Source organism: Tenrec ecaudatus, chromosome 12, assembly GCF_050624435.1.
Source record: "Tenrec ecaudatus isolate mTenEca1 chromosome 12, mTenEca1.hap1, whole genome shotgun sequence".
Lineage (NCBI taxonomy): Eukaryota > Metazoa > Chordata > Mammalia > Afrosoricida > Tenrecidae > Tenrec > Tenrec ecaudatus.
Window position 1 is genome coordinate 135,015,328 of NC_134541.1, and position 20,704 is coordinate 135,036,031.

At 53.5% G+C, this 20,704-nt stretch overlaps 1 protein-coding gene across 1 annotated transcript in view; it reads left to right on the plus strand.

Annotated features, from left to right (window-relative positions):
• The window catches only part of GALNT17 (polypeptide N-acetylgalactosaminyltransferase 17), a 389,162-nt gene that overhangs the window by 352,459 nt on the left and 15,999 nt on the right, over nt 1–20,704 (plus strand). Inside the window, exons 7-8 of the mRNA XM_075528539.1 lie at nt 8,209–8,394; nt 11,159–11,296. Of these exons, the coding sequence (XP_075384654.1) occupies nt 8,209–8,394; nt 11,159–11,296 (324 nt within the window). The remainder of the gene's footprint in view (nt 1–8,208; nt 8,395–11,158; nt 11,297–20,704) is intronic.

A 20,704-nucleotide genomic window follows, 5' to 3' on the forward strand; every position in this document is an offset into this window, starting at 1 on the left:
TGTGCTAAACCCACCTGGGAACCAGCCTCACTCCCCAGGACGTGCCTTCTCCTGGGCACACATGGTACTACCCCCAACGGGGTGAAAATTGGTTCTTTGGGCAAGGGATAAAAGAGAATGACTTTATTTGTTGTGTAAAACAGCAATATGCACCCGGCACAATCAACACAGTATCTGTGCTATTAAGATTCCCTGGCAGGGGGCTATTAAGGAAATAATTGTCTAAAAAGACTTCGTTGGGTGTGATGTCTGTGTGTGTGTGTGTGTGTGTGTGTGTGTGTGTGGTGTTTTAAAGATAGCAATGCCGTGATCCAAGGCAGGAGCTCGGATATTTGTTGTATTTTTTCATCCATCATAGACTGATATTCTTGTTGAGTGCCATTGAGTCAGTTCTGGCCACTGGGACCCTGTACACAGCAGAACGAAACACGGCACCGTCCTACGCCATCCGGCCTCACCCTGCGTCCGATGCCTGATCCCAGTGATTCAGCCCGTGTCAATCCATCTCGCCGAGGGCTTGCCTCTTTTTCGCAGGCCCTCCACTTTACCCAACACAATGGCCTCCAGAAACGGTTCTCTCTCGACCACTGTCTAGAGTAGGTGAGGCAAAGTCTCACCTTCCTTACCTCTCAGAAGCCCTCTGATCTTACTTCTTACAAAGGCAGATCGGTTTGTCCTGTTAACAGTGCATGGTACTTTCAATAGTCTTCTCCAGCACCACAGTTCAAACTCATCGATTCTTCTACAGTCTTCCTTATTCAGCGTCCAACTTTCACCTGCACAGGAGGCCATGGAAAATACCATGGTTTGGGTGAGCTGTGCCTTAGTCCTCAAAGTAACACTCTTGGTTTTCAACTCTCTAAAGAGGGCTTGGGCAGCAGATTTGCCTAATGCAATGTGTCCTTTGATCTCTTGATGGCTGCTTCCGTGAGCAGTGGATTGTGGATCCCAGAAGAGAAAATCCTTGACAAGTTCAACCTTTTCTCCATTTATCGCGATGTTACCCGTTGGTCCAGTTGGGAGGATTTGGGTCTTCCTTGCATTATGCTGTGATCCACACTGAATCCTTGATCTTCATCGGCAAGTGCTTCCACTCCTCCTCACTTGGAGCAAGCAAGGTTGTGTCATGTGCTCACCGCAGGTTTTCGATCAGCCTGCCTCCAACCCTGACTCTGCACTCTTATCACAAAATCCAGCTTCTCTGATGCTTTGCTCAGCACACAGAGTGAACAAGGACTGTGAGAGGACACAAACCTGGTGCATCCTGGGGATCTACTCCCCCCCCCACCAAACTCAGCCAAAAATCAACCCTTGCAAATTTGTCCCTTTCAAGTATCACAGGTGTCCCAGATGGATACTTATGTAAAATAACTAAAAATAAATCATCTGAAAAATAACAGAGGGGGAAAAAAAGGCAAACAGAAATGATTCCAACCAAACTCATTGCCATCGAGTTAATGCTGGCTCATCGTGACCCTACAGGACAAGGTAGAACTGCCCCCGTGGGTTTCTGAGACTGCTGCTCTTCACGGGAGTAGAAAGCTGATTTTTACTCCCTTGGAGGAGCTGGTGGCTTTGAACTGCTGACCTTGTGGTTAGCAGCCCAGAGTCTAACCACTGCAGCACCAGAGATCTGAATGAGCAATGTCAACTCTGTTGAGCCTTATAGGCTTATGTTGGAATTGTATGTATATTACAATGTCTGCCTCAAGTTTTTATTATTAGACTCAACAGTGGTGGCCCTGCTCAGTCTGATCACCATGAAAGGAAAGCAGTAAAAAAGCCTTAGGCAGCTCACCGAAAGATCTGCAGTTCAAACCCACCCAGAAACTTGCAGGGAGAAAGAGCTGACACCTTGTTCCCATAAAGACTCACTCACTGCCATCTGTTCGGTTCTGACTCATAGCGACCCAATGGACGGAGTAGAACCAACCACTCCTGTGGGTTGGTGACAGCCTTGAGGCTCATCTTTCTCCAGCTGGACACCTGGTGGTTTCAAACTGCTGACCTTGTAGTTAGCAACTCAATGTGTAACCACTATGCCACCAGGGGCCTCTCCCACAAAGAGGACAGCCATGTTAGGCCAGATTAGACTAGAGAAACCAATCCAGAGACACTCATATGCATGTAAGAGAGAGCTTTATATCAATTACTCAATTGTTCATGGAGAACATAACCCCTCCCGGTTGAGATCAAGTCCATATTCAGTCTGATATTAGCCCATATGTCCGACACTAGTCCATACATTTTTCCCCTCTAACTCACGCAGCATATGCAATGATGTCAAGTGCAGGAAGATCATAGGCTGGTGGATGGAAAGGCCTGTGGATCCAGTGACCGTGGATGCATCCCCAGGGCTCTGGCTGTATTCAGTGTGGCTCCATGTGGCTCTTCAACAGGAAGGAGAGAGAGTGTGTCCTGTCTCCACGGAGGAAGAGATGAAGTTCTAGAATTCTCAGGAGAAGGCCACGCCCACAAGGAGCGATCACCAGGCTGTGACCTGATTGACAGGCTAGACTCCACCCCTTCCCTCTTAGGTATCAAGTTGACATGAAATCGTGTAAACTTCGCACAGATTAGAATCCCTCTGGGGCAGTCCTGTTCGGGCAGTTGGGGCCACTATGAGTCGAGAGTGGACAAGAACAACACCGTGTGACTAAATGCTTGAGAGCTCATTTGTGGTCTCCTTAGGGGCCTCTTTGCAGGCTGTTGCTGGGCAGGTTTTCAAGGGCTGATATTGGGGGGCAGTGGATCACCAGGCCTTTCATGTGAGGCACCTCTGGGTGGGTGCAAATGACCAACCACTCACTTAGCAGCCTGGTGTCTTAAACATTCACACGCCCAGAGACGCCTGCCCTTCTTAGACACTGGAAACCTAACTGGAAGGGCCTGAACAAGAAAAGGTGGGGGGAGGCACCCCGCTCATTCTGAGTTTGGGACCAAGGGAAGCATGGGGGAAGGTAGGCAATGGAAAAGACCGTTCTGACCCATAGGGCAGAACTAAGGACAGGGCAGACCTGCCCCTGTGGATTTCTGAGGCTGTATCTTTTTGGAAGCAGACAGCCTCATGTTTTGCCTGAAGGGAGTGGATTTGAACCAAGAACTTTGAGGTTAGCAGCCCAATGTGTAAGCCAACATGCCTCCTTAGAAACTGTATAGATACCTAAACCTGGATTCATCTGTATCAATGCAGCAATTCCTGAGACTGGGAAGAACTCAGCAGAGATTCAAAGGAAAGCAAAGCCTGCCTCCCCTTTACCCCACCCCCCCCTTTCCCCTACCAGGTAGGTTACTCATTCTTTCTGGAGTTGATGTGCAGCTGAGAGACCAAAGTCATGGGGAGGCAGGGACCTGGCCCCCGTGTTCTAGGACTGTTGTCCCCTGCCCGCAGGGATGACTGCTGGTCCCCGCTCCATGATCCAAGGAAGGGTTGGATATTGTCCCAGCCTCTCAGAGGATTCAGAAGGGTAAGGGAAACACGGGTTCCCATGCCTGGGGCTTCCAACACCGCAGGGAAATCTTGGGGCTGCCTCTGTGGGAGTCAGGGTTTCTGATCAGTGTGATTAGGTGGCGCCGTAAGAACATCCGAAGCGCGAGCCCAGTCCAGCACGATGGCTGTGGTTGGGTGTCCCAAGTCGGCCCCCATGCATACCAGAACCAAACACTGCCAGTTCCTGACCATACTCGCCACCACTGCCACCTCTGAGCTTATTGCCGCCACTCTGTCAGTCCATCTCGTTGAGGGCCTCCCTCTTGTTCATTGGCCCTCTGCCTTACCGAAGGACCCCTGGTGGCATGATGGTTACATGCTGAGCTGTGACCCCAAAGGTCAGCAGTTTGAAACCACCAACCCCTCTGTGGAAGAAGGATGAGGCTTTCCACTCCCATAGAAGGACAGCCTCTGAAACGCATAGGGGCAGTTCTGCCCTGTTCTCGAGGGTTTCGGTGAGTTGGCATTAGTTCCAGGGAGGCAGTTGGTTCATTTTTATTTTTTCTCACTACTTTACCAAGCAGGATGAGCAAAAGGGGGAGTATGTTGAAGCTCGTGCCAGGCCACCGCTGCGTCTTACCTGAACTAGAGAGCAGGGGCTCTTCCCGGTGCATCCTCCCCACAGGCGCTGTGGGAGCGAGCTGCACAGCGTGCAGCACCCAAGGCAGCGGATGGGAGATGCGTCCTGCACGTGTGCACGCAGACCCCAGGCCTGGAGCCCCGTCGGACACGCGGCAGGAGAGCAGGCACAAAGCCACACTGGAGAGAACAGCTTAACCGTTGAGAAGACCGCTGGTCTGAAACACTCCGCAGCTGCCGGCCGTTCCGGCAGTTTCCACAGCGGGGACGGCATGAGCGGGATGGGGCAGTTGAGTGACACTTTCCGCTGCCCTGTGCGACGCCCAGCCTGTGTGGGAGCAGCGGCGTGGATTGTTTCCTGGGAGAGAAGCAGAAATCGGACGGGCAGAAGGGAACTCGGGGGAGCTTGTCAAAGCAGGCTTCACGGGCACGGGGCACAGCCCTGCACCCAGAGGCCCAGTGTAAGCCTCGAACCTCTGGAATAAGCACACCTCCCAGTCTCAGAATCAGCCAGGTGCTCCCGGTCAGCAGGTAGCCTTCCATGGGGCCATTCAGGGATATCTGGGCCCCTCAGTCTTCACCAGGAAGAGTCCATAGTCTCAGTGCAGTGGGCGGGAGAGGGTGGGGAAGGCAGGGGATGAGGGGGGCTGTCCTACCCCATCAGGCCCTGGGTGACACACCTCACAAGCATGTTGTCTGTGATAAGGAGCCTTATGGCCACACCTCGCTGCAAGGGAGGCCAGCCATGGAATGTACCTAGGAGAAGCCTGTGGCCAGCCCTGGTGGCATAGTGGTTACAAGTTTGGCTGCTAACCACAAGGTCAGCAGTTTGAAGCCACAAAGTGGTTCTGAGACAGTAAATACCAGGCCCCCATCCTGTAATGTTAATCGGATAACCAGTACCCGGGCTGGGGGGAGCTTTCTTATTAACCAGGGGCGTAACTGCGGTGTCTGTTTCTCCAACGACGTGGTGGGGGGGCTGGACCTGCATGAGCGCTTCTTACTGTGGCCAAACACCTATCCATTGTTTGGGGTCCTCAGTCTCCATATCAGAGTTAGGAGGAGGAGAAGGTGGAGGAGGGAGGGAGGGAGGACCGAGGAAGGAAGGAGGATGTCCTCTCCAGAGGGCAGGGAGACTGACCTCTGGCAACACCGTGTGCAACAGAGGGAAACGCCGCCCGCTGCCGCACCAGCCTCACGATCATTCTTACGTACGAGCCCGTTGTTAGGCACTGTGCCAATCCATCTCGGTGAGCGCCTTCCTCTTTGGCGCTGCCCCCTCTGCTTTACCAAACCTGACAACCTTCTCCGGGGACTGGTCTCCCCTGACGTTTACAAAGTACAGGAGAAGTCTTACATCCTTGCCGCTGAGGAGCACTCTGACCATAATGCTTCCACGACAGCACTCTTGGTCCTTCTAGCAGTCCATGGTACTTTGAATATTCTTCCCCAGCACCTTAATTCAAATGCATTGGTTCCTCTTCGATCTTCCTTATTCAGTGGCCAACTTTCACATGCCAATAAGACGATTGGAAATATCGTGATTGGGTAAAGCGGACCTTGGTCCTCAGAGTAACCTTGATTTTCAGCACGCTCACGAGGTCTTGGGCAGCAGATGTACCCAGTGCAGTGCGTCATTTGATCTCTTGACGGCTGCTTCCAGGTCTTCGCCGAGGCTTGCCTGGCCACTTCTCTTGCTGTCGGGAGGAGCTGGGGCAGCCTAGTGATTACATACTGGACTGCAATCCGCAAGATAAGCAAGCAGTTCGAAACCACCAGCTGCCCCGAGGGAGAAAGACAGAACTTTCTACGCCCTTAAAGAGTGACAGTCTCAGAAACTCACAGGGTCAGTTCTGCCCTGTCCTACAGGGTGGAGGTGAGTTGGCATGGACTCGATGGCCTGAGCTCGTTTTTTGTCACTGGCTGCTTGCCACTCGGACCTTGTGATCCATATGGTTGGCATTGGTTGATCATTTTTGGAAATAGGTACCCAACCTTTCTTGTGTTTCTCAGGAAGCCCCACTGAAATGGGTTTTAAGTCATAGCAGGGCGCAGCAAGGCTCTGCGGACAGATAGACAGTGGCGCGCTTGAAGCACACTGGGTGGGAATCGAACCGGGGTCTCCCCGCATGGGAGGTGAAAATTCTACCCCTGGACCACCACTAATAGGGAAGGAAGCCTCACATCTCTCAGCAGTATCACGCCACCAAGCTGGTTGGAACCGCGCTGGGATAAATTTCAAAGTGGTGAACATAGGCCCAGTAGAGTGAAACACACGCAGGTGTGCACACACACACGCCCACGCACAAACCACAGCAACTGAGATCAGAGGAAAACATGCCCTCTACCACCCTGTCCATGGTCCATCAGGCGAGCCCCTCTCGGCCTGCGCCCCTGCCCTGCCCCGCATGTCATTCCCAAGCTCCATTTTAATTCATCCTGTTGTATTAAGAGAAATGACTTGTATCGACCGGCAATATAATCCCTGCATTTAGGGGTCCTCGCGATTGCGGTGCTTAAATTGAGATATGTCTGCGGGTCCATATTTGTAAATCCCATTTCTGAGAAACAGTAATAAGTAAAGCAGAAGATTGAAATTGAATTTTTGTAAGACGGCTTTAGCAGGGAAGCTATTATGCATCCGTCCAATTTAGTGGAAAGAATGCACATTTAAACGGGGAGAAAGCCAGCTTACCTTCTCCGGGGGGCGGGGAGCAGGGGAGACCATGAGGGCCAAGTCCAGCTCTGGGACTCTGCCTTTCCGGGGCCAGACTTGTTTTCCCTAAAGGACTGTGAGCTAGCAGTCGTCTGTACCACCCGGCACCCCATCAAGGCTCCCCAGCCCCCCCTCAACCTAACCAAACCCACTGCCATCGAGTAAGTACCAACTCACAGCCACCTGATAGGGCAAGGTGGACCTGCCCTTGTGGGTTTCCAAGATGATAGCTCTTTACAGGAGAAGATAGCCTCGTCTTTCTCCCGTGGCTCAGTTGGTGGGTTTGAACCACTGACCTTGTGGTTAAGCAGCTCACTACATAGCCCACTGTGCCAGCCGGGCTCCTGCTCCACCCTGAACTCACTGCCCTCACTGCCTTCGAGTCAATGCTGACTCCGAGTGACCCTCCAGTAGTGCGAGGGGGACCCGGCTCCTGGGCTGAGGTTGTTCCCAGAGGGCCTGAGCCTCCAAGCCTGGGCTGTGTTGACACCACACCCACTCTGTGTGCCGTGAAGGGCTGGCTCTTGATCTCTGTCTGAGCTGCCTGCTGGTGGGTCTTCCGGCTTGGCTTGCAGTGGCAGTGGCATTCCAGTGACGTCATCTGTCTCAGCAAAGATGGGGCAGGGGCAGGGCGGGGGCTTACTATTCCAATCTCCGGTCATTGCGGGTGGCTGCATGGTCAGTTTCAGCCGGCTGGCAGGCATGCTAAGGATGCAGTCCCAACCGGCGGGGGGGGGGGGGGGGGGAATGGCGATGGGACAGACATCTGAGCCAGCAACCACGGAGAGCGGAAGCCAGACGCACAGCCATTGAGTGGGTTCCAATTCATAGGGCAGAGCGGAACAGCCCCTGTGGGGGGTTCTGAGACGGTTGAGCTTTATGGGAGCAGAAAGCCTCTTTTTTCTCCCTTGGAGTGACGGGGGTGGGGGTGGGTGGGCACTGGGGTGGTGTTCAAACGACTGACTTTGGGATTGTTGGCACAACAAGGAACCTCCATTGCCACCAGGGCTCCTGCCAGCAGCAGGAAGTACCTATCCAATGCTGGACCTTCAGGCCGGGAATGCACTCTGGGTTTGCTGGGTCACTTCCCACAAGGTTGGCCTGAGAGGTGCCTCAGAAGAAAGGCCTGGCAATCCACTTCCCAAAGGTGAAAGTGTGCCCCCCCCCCACCCTGTGGAACACAGTTCCGCCCGGACACACCTGGGGACATCATGCATGGGAATCGACTGGGTAGCAGTCAGCTTGAACAAGACTCCCCTGCAGAAACTACCTGATCCAGGGACTGTGGGTACCAGCATACATTTCGTTACTTCTGGCTCACACTAACTCTGCAGAGCCACGGCCTTTGGAACCCGGGGGTGGGGTGGGGTGGGGAGGCTCTGGACGTTGCTCCAGGAGGCTGACCAGGTCCTTGTGTCCTCAGGTGTGGCTCTGCGGGGGCAGCATGGAGGTCCTGCCCTGCTCGCGGGTGGCGCACATCGAGCGGAAGAAGAAGCCCTACCACAGCAACATCGGCTTCTACACCAAGAGGAATGCGCTCCGCGTGGCCGAGGTGTGGATGGACGACTACAAATCCCACGTGTACATAGCCTGGAACCTGCCCCTTGAGGTGAGGCCTGCTCCCACCCACCCCTCACCACCCAGAGTGTAGGCGTCAGGGGAGGGGGGCAGTCCTCAGCCAGACACTCATCCCCCCTCCCCCCCCAGCACAGGAGTGGCTAGAGAAATAGGACCAGAGACCTACACAGGAGGGGGTTTCAGAAAGCCTGTGGGAGAATCCCATTATCCTGCCATTCCAGGAACTTTAAATCCCCCCTTGTGGGTTAGGAGTCCTGGTGGTGTAGGGGTTGTATGTTGAACTGCTCACGACAAGGCCAGCAGTTCGAATCCGTCAGCCTCTCTGGGAGAAAGATGAGGCTTTCGTCTCCAGGAAAGATCAACAGCCTGGGAAACTCACCATTCGATCCTGGCCTCTAGGCTCGCTGTGAGTCACAGTCGACCCCAGGCAGTGGGGTTGGCTTTGAATGTGGCTGCTAATCACAATGTTAGTGGTTCCCACCCACCACCTGCTCCACAGGAGAAAGAGGACGTTCTCTGCTCCCGTAAAGACTTACAGCCTCAGAAACCACGGGGACAGTTCCCACTCTGTCCGTGAGGGTCACTGCGAGTCGGGATTGACTCAGTGGCAGTGAGTGTGAGTGGCAAGCTCTCCACTCCTAGCTGAAAGGTTGCCAGTTCAAACCCACTGACTGGCCCCATGGCTCCATGGGAGAAAGCTCCCGCAAAGACAGCAGCTGACCACACATTTTGGGGCAGTTCTGCCGCATGCACAGGGGCCCCCGTGGGTCAGAAGCCACCCGACAGCACTCACCACGACTTTCTTATTAACAGTGAAAACGGATACAAACTAAGGCCTCGCAATCCTTCCTGACTCAGGGCGTAATCAAAACAGTGTTACAGTCGCCTCGCCGGGTTTGCCTTCGAACGATTGCCATTGGCAAGGGGGTTATCCTCTGAGAGCCTGGTGTGAAGGCCCCAAATGTAATGAGATGATTTGAACTCGGCTCGCAAATACCGCCTGGTTCCAGAGAGAACTCTGCCTCCACCATACACACACACACACACACACACACACACACACACACACACACACACACACCTCACGAATCCCCTGGCCTTCTGGTGGCTAAGCCTGTGCAGTCACAGCTCAGCATCTTCATTTCCCCCGTCAGCGCCCGGCAGCCCATTACAGGTTCATTTCTGTACAAGCAGAGTGAATTATTCATTAGAACATCATTACAAGCTTTGCAATGGAAAATTATTTTCACTTCTGCGTATAATGAACTTCACCGAGAGCCCACGAAGGGAGATGGTGCCCGCGGGGGGCAAGAGAGGAGGGAGGCAAAGGCGGTAGGCGGCGATAAGCACCTATTTTCTTGTCTTAATCAAATAAGCCGTCTGATAATTGGCTTTGGGCTGTTACTGTGGGAAGTCCGGAGACGTCACCTGGTGACGAGGTCGCTGCCAACTGGGGATTCTACGGAAGGGGAGGGCTCGAAGCTGCAACCAGGAGCAGCTTGCTCAGGCCCGCTCCGGACAGTTCTAGCTCCTCTTGCCATTCGGCTCCTGGTGACTTGGGTGCAAGATGATGGGACACTTCCCGGTCAGAGTACACCAGCCTGTGGTAGTGGTCACTGTGTCGTCCATGCCCCTTCCAGCCTGGGGGCCTGGTCTTCCAGCAGCCCAAGGGAGGACCCTGTCCTGTGGTCATCTGTGGGTTTTCACCAGCAAATTCTTGGAAGAAGATCTCCAGGCCTTTCTTCCTAGTCTATCTATCCACTGTGGGTGCCCCTGCTGATATATGAAATCCTGCTGGCAGAGCTTCCAACAGCCTGGCAGTGTGAAAGGCACACAGTGGGATGCACACTGACAGATGGGGCTGGGGTGTGACTGAAATAACACGTGGCCACTGTCATCTGGCGCCCAGGACGCTTAACCACGTGTCCCAGGCCTTACTAGTGACTGAGCTAGATGTGAAAGAAACCAGGTTCTTGATGCTCAGGGTGACCAGGTTTTTTTTAAATATTCATTTTGCTGAAGTTGTTTCTTGTAGCCAAACCAGACAGAGAGTAGGCTTGGGGGGGGGGGGGCACAAACTGCCACCGAGTTAATTCTGGCTCACAGTGACCCCACAGAACAGAGTAGAACTGCCCCTGCGTATTTCCGAGAGTGTTCATCTTTCCCCTCACCCAGATGGAACAAGTTCATTGAGCATAGGAGCCCTGCTGGCCCAGTGAGTTCAGCATGGGCTGCTAACCAAAAGGGTGATGGTTCCAGAGCAGACGAGCCGGTCTGTTCCGGAAGATTTGCAGCCTCAAAAGCTCCATGGTGCAGTTGTCCTGTCTCACTGGGTCACTACGAGTTGGCATCTGCTTGACAGCAGTGTGTTTAAACCAAGACACATTCCGAGACTGTACATCTTTATGGGACCAGAAAACCTCATCTTTCTCCCCAAGGAGTGGCTGGTGGTTTTGAACTGCTGACCTTGTCATGTGTAGCCCATTACATTAGCAGACAGAGAGGAGTGAGTAAGACTATCCGGGTGGAAGCCTTGGAACAGTGGCGGTCACTGGATGTTCTGTCCAGCTCAGGGACCACCCTGGGTGACCCTGCTGGGCTGAGAAGTGCTGGTGCCAGCAGCTGGTGCGACCAGCATCCTAGCCCCGCATCACGCCCCACAGGAGCACAGGCCTAGAGGCAGGGGCTACAGAGGAGATGAGTCACCCCATGTCCTCCCCAAAGGGGCTCCTCCTGCCCCCTCTGCCCAGAAACCCACGGCCACTTACACCCCCTCTGCTTCTCTCTGCTTCCAGAACCCAGGCATCGATATCGGCGACGTCTCCGAGAGGCGGGCATTAAGGAAGAGCCTAAAGTGTAAGAGCTTCCAGTGGTACCTGGATCACGTGTACCCGGAAATGAGGCGATACAACAACACCATTGCCTACGGGGAGGTAACTGAGACAGGGCCTGGCCTGCTCCCCCTGGGGCTGCCGCGCAGCATGCTGGGGGCGGGACACAAAGCTGGGAACCAGGCCACAGAGGCCTTCCTTCATTCGGAAGAGAGCACTTGGGGCAGGGGCAGTGAGCGAGGGAATGGGAAACATCTTCTGTGGGAACGTTGGGACTTGGACGTTCTCTGGGAACTGGGAGTATCCCCCTGCTCTCAGGTCGATGCTGAGTCATCGCGAACCTGCTTCTGTGGGTTTTTGAGGCTGCCACTCTGTGGGCGTGGAAAGCCTCATCTTTCCCCCAGGAAGTGGCTGCTGGTTTCGAACTACTGACCTTATAGTTGGCAGCACTGTGAGCAGCCCAGTGCGTCATGCAGTACATCGCCTGCGCTCCTGAAGTTGAGTCTGTAGTGGCACAGATGGTTAAGACCCTCATGGCACAGATGGGTTGGCACCGTGGCTGCAGCGGTGGACTCAAACATGAGGAACAGTGACGCGGGGCTGGGCAGTGTTCCCTTCTGTTGTGCCCGGGGTCGCCATGGCTCAGCACGGACGCAATGGCACCAGACAACAACATAGTTTGAGCCCTAGTGGCGCAGATGGCTCAGCATTGGACTACTAACCACAAAGTCAATAGTGCGAACATGTGTATGTGTCTGTACATAGGAGCCCTGGGGGTGTAGTGGTTGTGCATCAGGCTGCAATTCTCATGGCTGGCAGTTCAAAGCCACCAGCAGCTCCAAGGGAGAAAGACTGGGCTTTCTTCTCCCCGTCCACAGTTGCAGTCTCTGAAACCCACAGGGGGCAGCTCGGAGTCCTCATTGACTCTAGGGTGCTGAATATAATCACACACACACACACACCCTCCCTCCCCGGCAGACTGCTTCCACAAAGACCAGAGCCTTGGAAGACATAGGGGAGGGTTTTTCCGGCTGTCAAATGTCTGTGTCTGGTCCTGGCCGCTGTCTCACAGGCTGGGGAGACCTCGGCAGGGCATGCATGTCTCCAAGTCCCTGCACTGGGAAGAGCAGTCCGCCCGCACCTGGGAAGGTGAAGCTACAATGAACCTGTCCCTGCACACACTTAGGATCGTGTCTGGCAGTGGTAGCAATAAGGAACACAGGGGTACACACCACACCAGTGACATGTTCGGAGAGGGTGACGCTGAAATGACTCTCTGGGGGAATTCTTCCTCACGGTTTCAAGAGAAGCAGATGACTGATTCCCTAACATGGTCCTGGCAGCCAATGAGAACAACTCGCTCAGCGTACACACTCCCGTGAGGCTAAGACCCTGTGCTCCCTCCCTGGGTGCCGCCGCCCCACCCCTACCCCGCACTCTGGTCCCAGCTGTCACTGTCGTGGCAGTGACCGACCCAGTGAACCGGAATGCCGAGAATGCCGTGGCTCCTCTGCAGACGCTGTGAGCCCGTACCGTTGTGTCCATCCCTGCCAGTGGGCTCTGGTTCTGACACGTCCTCAGCTGTTTTAGCTGCACCAGCACATGGATAAGGGACCCTGGTCATGTAGTGGTTGGGCTGCCAACAACAAGGTCAGCAGTTCGAAACCACCAGCCGATCCGCAGGAGAAAGATGGGCTTTCTACTCCCATGAACAGTTCCCATCTTGGAAACCCACAGGGGCCCATCTGCCCTGTCCCGTAGGGTCCTGATGAGTTGGCATCAGCTCGGTGGTAGTGAGTTTGGCTTTGGTTTGTGGTACGTCCTGTCTGTGAGCCGGCATCCAGGGCTGTTTGGAGAAGGAAGTAGGAATTCAAGGAAAAGGAGGAGGAGGGAACTTTTCACAGAGGCTTCTGGTCAGCACCTCACAGCGCTGCGGTCGATAACAGCATCCAAGGCAGAAAGAGTGTGCAAAGCGGCTTTGTGTTGAATGCACACACCCAGGCTGAGAAGTGCTGCCATACTTATCTCATAGGAGCCCCGGGGTGGGAGTGATAGCACGATAATGCGACTGACAATGCTGGATGGTCTGCTACGGGAGGAGTCGGTTAGGGGGCACTAGGATCTTCCCCACTGGGTGATGCCAGCCCTGGTGACACTGCCCCCCCCCCCCGCCCCCGGCACCTGGCACAATAAAAGTGTCCTACAAATGCTTGGGGACATTCTTAGAGCCAGCATTTTCTGAAATTACTGTCTATAGGATCTGTAATCAATTTGCGTGGATGTTTTACTAGCAGATGTTATCTCAGCACAGAAAATGGGACTAGAACAGAGATGAGATTTCGCGGCTTGAAGCTGGCTCTGAGCCCTGGGTACCTCGAGGCACTGTGGAAGAAATCAGTCCTGAACTCAGACTGTACCCACCCTCCCACAGCCCCTGCTGGCTCATTGGTGCCCCTGCGGTCTCTGCCCTCAGAGCGGTGGATGGGTTTGAACCACCCACCTTTCACTTAGCACCACCAGCACTTAGCACCCTGTGCCACCTGGGTCCGGTGTCCATCCGATCAGAGTCTGTCCTGTTATTTCCGGTTATCATAGCAAGACCACACACAGTTAAGGAACACACACAGTTAAGCCCTCAAGAAACAGAAACCTGGCCATCAAGTCAATGCCAACTGCGAGTGACCTTGTAGGACAGGTGAGAACTGCCCCTGTGGGCTTCTGAGACTGTGACTCTTGACGGGAGTACAGAGCCCCGTCTTTCTCCCGCGGAGCAGCTGGGGGTTTCGAGCAGCAGACCTTGGGGATTGCAGCCTCTGTGTAACTACAATGCACCAGGACTCCCTAGCGCAAAGGAGGCTGATCTGCACACTCCCCCGGCTGCCTCGGAAGAGAGGTCTGGTGACCTGCCTTCCATGAAGGTCCCAACTTTGACACCCCTTGGAGCGGGGCTGCTACGACCAATTGGACTGGGCAACAGCTAACAGTAACAGGATCGGGGCAGGGGGAGGGGGGTAGCGGCAAGAGTGGGGACGTCTCGGAAGCAGAGGAAGGCATCCGAAATGGATGGGCGGTGACTGGATCTTTCCTAAGACAATCGGGTAAATTGCTGAGCTCCGCAGCGAAGAAAATCAATCCAGAGTCTTACATTTTGCCCCAACCCAAGATCTATTTCAGAGCAGCTTTGCAAGAGAGCAGCAGAACCGATAAGGAAGGATATAGATGTGGCCCTGGTTTCCGAATGAGAAAGGGCTTTCTAAGGATGGCAAGCTCCGGGTGGGGGTGGGGAGCGGCAGTAAAGGAGGAGGGCTGGAGGTGCATACATATTCACACGATATATGCGCCAACCAGACAGGGCCCCAATGGAAGCACGGATGCCCCCAAGAATGCAGGAAAAAATAACAATGGATGGCAGGAATACGTGAGGAGCCCACATGGGTTTATAGGAGAGAGAGGAGAGCAGCGAGACTCCAGGGCCCCTATTAGAAAACAGACCAAGTCGGGGAAGGCCCGCCAAGACAAGAGGAGAGGAGACAGGGATGTGGGGAAGCATGCGCCTGTGTGTTTTATCATCAAAGAGAGACTTTAGAAAAGAAACTTCTTTAAATCCAGGGTAGTACCTTTCCCCTCGTAGTAAAGGAACCCAGTCTCACTTTGGGAATGTATGTTGGAGCTTTGGTAGCACGGTGAGTTAAGCATTGAGCCACCAACTTCTAAGTCGGTGGTATGAAGCCAGCAGGCCCTCTGAAGGAGAAAGATGAGGCTGTCTGCTTCCAGAAAGATTTTTTTTTAAGTCTCAGAAACCCAAAAGGGGCAGTTTTACTCTGTCTTATAGGGTCACTGAGTCCGAAATCATCTCAGTGACAGTGGGGATGTTTTTCTTTGGTGGGTGATCTACGGGAGCCCTGGAGATGTAGTGGTTCCTTGCTGGGCTGCCAACTGCAAGATCAGCAGTTTGAAACCACCAGCCACTCCTGGAGAGGAAAGTGGGCTTTCTACTCCCATAAAGGGTGACCATCTCAGAACCCCACAGGGGCAGTTCTACCCTGTCCTCTAGGACGGCAGTGAGTCGGCATCATGGTTACGCAGGCTGAGTTTTGGGTTTATGTTGGTGCCTTGCTGGCAAGATCTTAATCTCAAACTCCCAGCCCTCGGGTCAGTTCTAAATCGCAGATGGAAACATATCCACCAGAGGGTACTGATGGAGACCAGCTTCTTCTTTTTTTTTTTTTTTTGGTTTTATTTTTATTTTTTTAAATTTATTTATTTATTTTAACAATTTATTGGGGCTGATACAATTCTTTTCACAGTTCATACATATACATACATCAATTGTATAAAGCGCATCTGTACAGTCTTTGCCCTAATCATTTTTTTTCTCTTTTCTTCTTTTACATTTTATTAGGGACTCATACAACTCTTACCACAATCCATACATATACATACATCAATTGTATAAAGCACATCCATACATTCCCTGCCCCAATCATTCTCAAGGCATTTGCTCTCCACTTAAGCCCCTTGCATCAGGTCCTCTTTTTTTTCCCCCCTCCCTCATATGCCCTTGGTAATTTATACATCGTTATTTTGTCATATCTTGCCCTATCCGGAGTCTCCCTTCCCCCCTTCTCTGCTGTCCCTCTCCCAGGGAAGAGGTCACATGTGGATCCTTGTAATCAGTTCCCCCCTTCCAACCCACTCACCCTCCACTCTCCCAGCATCGCCCCTCACACCCTTGGTCCTGAAGGTATCATCCACCCTGGATTCCCTGTACCTCCAACCCTCATATGTACCAGTGTACAGCCTCTGTCCTATCCAGCCCTGCAAGGTAGAATTCGGATCATGGTAGTTGGGGGGAGGAAGCATCCAGGATCTGGGGGAAAGCTGTGTTCTTCATCGATACTACCTCGCACCCTAATTAACCCATCTCCTCTCCTAAACCCCTCTATGAGGGGATCTCCATTGGTCGACACTTGAGCCTTGGGAGACCAGCTTCTAAAAGTCACAAAGTTGTGGGTGGTCCCACTGCCCTCTCCACACTTCCCCTCTGAAGAAGGGACAAGGATGCCCCAGGACAATTGTTCATCTCGGTGATTTATTTGTTTACGTTTTCAAACTTTAACTGGACAACTTGGCTAGTTCACTGTCACATAATTGATGAAGTGGCTCCCAAAGGCCTGTGGGGAATTGGAAGGAAAAGACGGTGACATTGTTCCAGGAACTCTTTGAAGTCCCCTCCTCCACCTGGCATGGAAGAATTCCGCCGCCATCCCAGAAGACCTGAACAGAAGTTCAAAGGTATTGGGATAATGCCCACAAGAGGTCATGTTCAAAAAGGGAAAAGTCTGGATCCTTATAGGAAGGCCTCAAAATGTTCACGGAAAAATCCCATTATGTGTCTGTTCTGTTTTTCCATGCACGGACCGTCTACGTGAAGCCCTGCCTGCCACGCCAAACTCCGGTGTTCATGGAAAGAAGGCAGGCATACTGGGGCAAGGATTGTTTGGATCTTGGAGATACTAAGTCACACTCACTGCCATTGAGCTGATTTCTGACTCACGGCAACCCTATAGGACAGGGTGGAACTGGGGTTTGAGACTGTAACTCTTTATGGGAGCAGACAGCCTCGTCTTTCTCCCGAGAAGAGGCTGGTGGTTTCAAACTGCTGACCTTGGGTGACCGGACCGGTGCGCGAGCCCACTGCACGTGGGGCTCCTCCTGACAAACAGGAAGCCTGGGAAGTAGAGGGACAGAGACCTTTCTGAAAGGAGAACAATACCAGGGAAGGAGAGGCCACTAGGGGCTTGACAACGGTGAAGGGACAGTTTGGGGACCGATTGAGATCCTAGTGCCATCAGTCATCAAATGACAGGTGCAGAAACCGTGGGGACCGGGGAAATGGTTTGCTATACAGTTCCACCAGTTTATTTTTTTTTTTAAGGAGCATCCAAGTCGATGCTGACTCACAGCGAGCCTGTAGGTCAGGGTAGACCTGCCCCTGTACGTTCCCAAGACGACAGCTCTGGACAGGAGTGAGAGCCTCTTCTCCCTCCAGGAGATCCGCTCCATGTGTATTGGCCACAATTCAGTTGGGAAGGACCATTTGGCTGGGAGAGCAAATAGCCTGGGAACCAGAGGTGACGGCTCTCGCCCCTCTGGGTAAAGGGACCACCCGTAGTCTTATGGAGGGACTTTCTTGCCCTTTTCCTATTTTCGCTAATGCTTCGTGTGTCCCTGCACCACTGGGAACATGGTCATATTAAAGCAGAAAGAATGAAAATATGAGCAGAGGGGGGAAGGTGACTCAGGCCAGCGGTGTCCCCAGGGCTGTCGGGGGATGACCTGGGCTGTAAGTGACCCAGAGGTCAGAGCCTGACTTGCGGGGAGAGGGGCTTGTCCTTGGCCAGTTTTCTCACGAGCTCATAGAAGCCCCAACTCAGATGCTGGTGCTGTTCTGTCGCCGGTCAAGGAGGAAAGGAAGTGGCTGAGGCTCCCGTTCCCAGGGAGCTCCCCCTCGGCCCGTGCTGTGTCTCCCACTAAGCGCACCCTTCTCTTCACTCAGTCTCCCACTTTCAGTTCTGTTGGCAGACTGTCCCCACCCAGGCCAAGGGATAACGGTGGTGTTTAGATGGTGGGTGGGCGCTTTCAATTTTTAATTCGTGGTTTTCTTGGTTTGGGTAAAAAAAACAGTCTTTTCGTCTTGTGGATTGTAGGCATAGCATTCTTAATTACCTAATGACTTCAGCAAATTAAGTAATAATAATACTAAACTCTTTATGCGTCAAAACTGAGGCCCAAGTGTATGTAATCCAAGAGCTTTGAAATGTCACCACGTCAGGCTGTTTAAGACCCCCACGCACCATACACGGAGGGACAGCTGCTCAAAGCAGAAGAGCACATGTCTTTCACAGCCCGAGTGGGGGCACAGAGCTCTGCCCAGAGGGTCCTCATCAGTGGAATTGACTTCACAGCAGGGTGGGGTGGGGTGAGGGGGGCTGGAGGGGCAGGAATGGATGTGGGGTGAGTTGGTGGGGGCGGGGGTGGAGTGTGGGTGTGGGTATGAGTGTGAGTGTGGGCATGGGCATGGGTTGAGTGTAGGTGTGGGTGTGGATATGGGGTGAGATGTTGGGGGCATGGGTGGATGTGGGTTTAGTGTGAATGTAGGTGTGGGGTGGGTGTGGGTAGGGTATGGGTGTCTGGGGGGTGGGATGGGTGTGGGTGGATTGTGGTTGTGGGTTTAGTGTAGGTGTAGGCGTGGATGTGGGGTGGGTGTGAATATGGGATAAGGTGGGAGGGGCATGGGGGTGTATAGGTGGAGTGTGGGTGTGGGGTGGGTGTGGGTGTGACTGTAGGTGTGGGTGTGACTGTAGGTGTGGGTGTGAGTGTGGATATGGGGTGAGGTAGGAGGGCCATGGGGGTGTATAGGTGGAGTGTGGGTAGAGTGTGGGTGTGGGTATGACTGTAGGTGTGGGTGTAACTGTAGGTGTGGGTATGAGTGTGGATATGGGGTGAGGTAGGAGGGACATGGGGGTGTATAGGTGGAGTGTGGGTGTGTGTGGTGGGTTGAGTGTGGGTGTGGGTTTGGCGTGGGTGGGGTTGGTAACCAAGCTCACTGCCATCGAGTCAATCGTGTCTTCCTGTGTCTTTCACCCCCTGGGACATGGGCCTCCAGGAAAGACCGCCCGGTTCATCCTGGTGGTCACTGCATCTAACATAGAGTCAGGCTCCGCTCCTGGGCCCCTGTTAATGGTTACAAAATCACCCAGTACGACATCCGATGCTGAGCCGTCCAGAGGAAGGTTGTAAGCCTGGCACTCCGAGGCGTGGGGTAGGACACAGTGCCGTACTAGCCTGGCGGCCCTGATACACACAGTACATCACAAGTCCGCCACAAACCCCCTGACAAGCAGGGCAGTGGGGGAATGGCGAACAGGGCCGTGTTCAAAGGGGAAGTGACTACAAACCACCGAACAGCTCGGCGCCACGGGGTCCATCCTGACTCACAGCCACCCCACAGGACAGTGGGAATGACCCTGGGGTTTCGGAGGTGGTATCTCACCAGGAACTTCATTCTGAGGCGCCTCTGGCTGGTCCACCCAGCACGCTCCCAGCCAAGCATGTCTGCAACTTCCAGGGACCCCATCAAAGGAAACCTCACCAAATCCGTTGCTGTCGACTCCATCCAGGTCGTAGCGGCCCTCCTCGGGCAGAGCAGCCCAGCCCCAGAGGGTCTCCCAGGCTGCAAGCTTCATGGGAGTACATCTGTTTTCATGGACCGGCTTCAGTTCGCAGCCGGCTTTTAACCACTGAGCCACTGGGGTTCCTATTAAAACGATGCCCCCAGTCAAACCCTGCCACGAGGTCCATTCCAACCCATAGCGATCTCACCTCAGGTTTACTGCCAGTCTTGATGGGAGCAGACAGCCTCTCTTTCTCCCCTGGAGCGACTGGTAGGGTTTGAACTGCCGACCTTGCAGTTAGCAGCCTGGTACCCAAATTGTGGGAAGTCGAACGCTCTGACGGTTGCCCAGAGGACGGGCGTAACGTTGCTGCTTTTCCCACGTGGCCAGTGCGTACAGTTCTCGCAGTGACTCCTGCTTCTCGTGCAGAGCATGTGGAAGGGAAGGCGTGTTGCTCACGGCTGCCAGGAAGCGGCTGGGCAGCGTTTTTAAAGGGCATTGGTGGTGGGGGGTGGGTCTGGCCCCTTTGACACCACGGTCACCCTGGTTCTCGCAGCGCTTCCTGCGTCTCCCATTGTACATCACAGCCAGGAATCTGCAAAACCAAATTGTTCCAGAAATTGTGGAGAACCTTATCCAATTGTATTAGAGACTATTGGGCAAGTGTATTTGCTTTATGCGGTTTCCAGAAAGTCTCAAATGAAACAGGATTGCTTTTGTCGTCTTCATCCTTAAAAAAAAAAAAGTCATTAAGGTAGTTCTCAGCGGCAACAAAATCAATCCAATGTAAAGGGGCAAAAGGAGTCGTGAAAACCAATCTGCTCACTGTCTGCACTGAGAGCTTTGCTTCCGAGCCCAAAGTCTGCCTGCCCTTCCCTCTGGTCGTGGTCTGTCCCTTCCTTCTGGTCTTGTTCTGTCTGCCTCTCTGTAGCCGGTTTCCATGGGGAGTGGACACCTGGGGAAACCAAACCCAATGCCGTGCTCCCGTAGCAGTCCAGGCCGAGGCGCATCTTGATGGAAGTAGCTTGCTAGACCTTCTTCCTCAAGCTGCTGGGTGGGTTTGAACTGCCAGCCACTCTGATGGATCAAAAACAAACAAACAAACAAAAAAGAAAGCTGGCTGCCATCCCGTCAATCACCCTAGGAGACCTAGTAGAACTGCCCCTGTGGGTTTCCAAGGCTGTAAATAAATCTTTATGAGAATAAAAAGCCTCCTCTTTCTCCTGAGGGGTAGGTGGTGGTTTTGAACATCTGGCTTTGCAGTTAGCAGCCCAACAACTAAGCAACAGTCTCATCAGGGTTCCTGGTCCCCTCACTGACATGTCTTCAATCC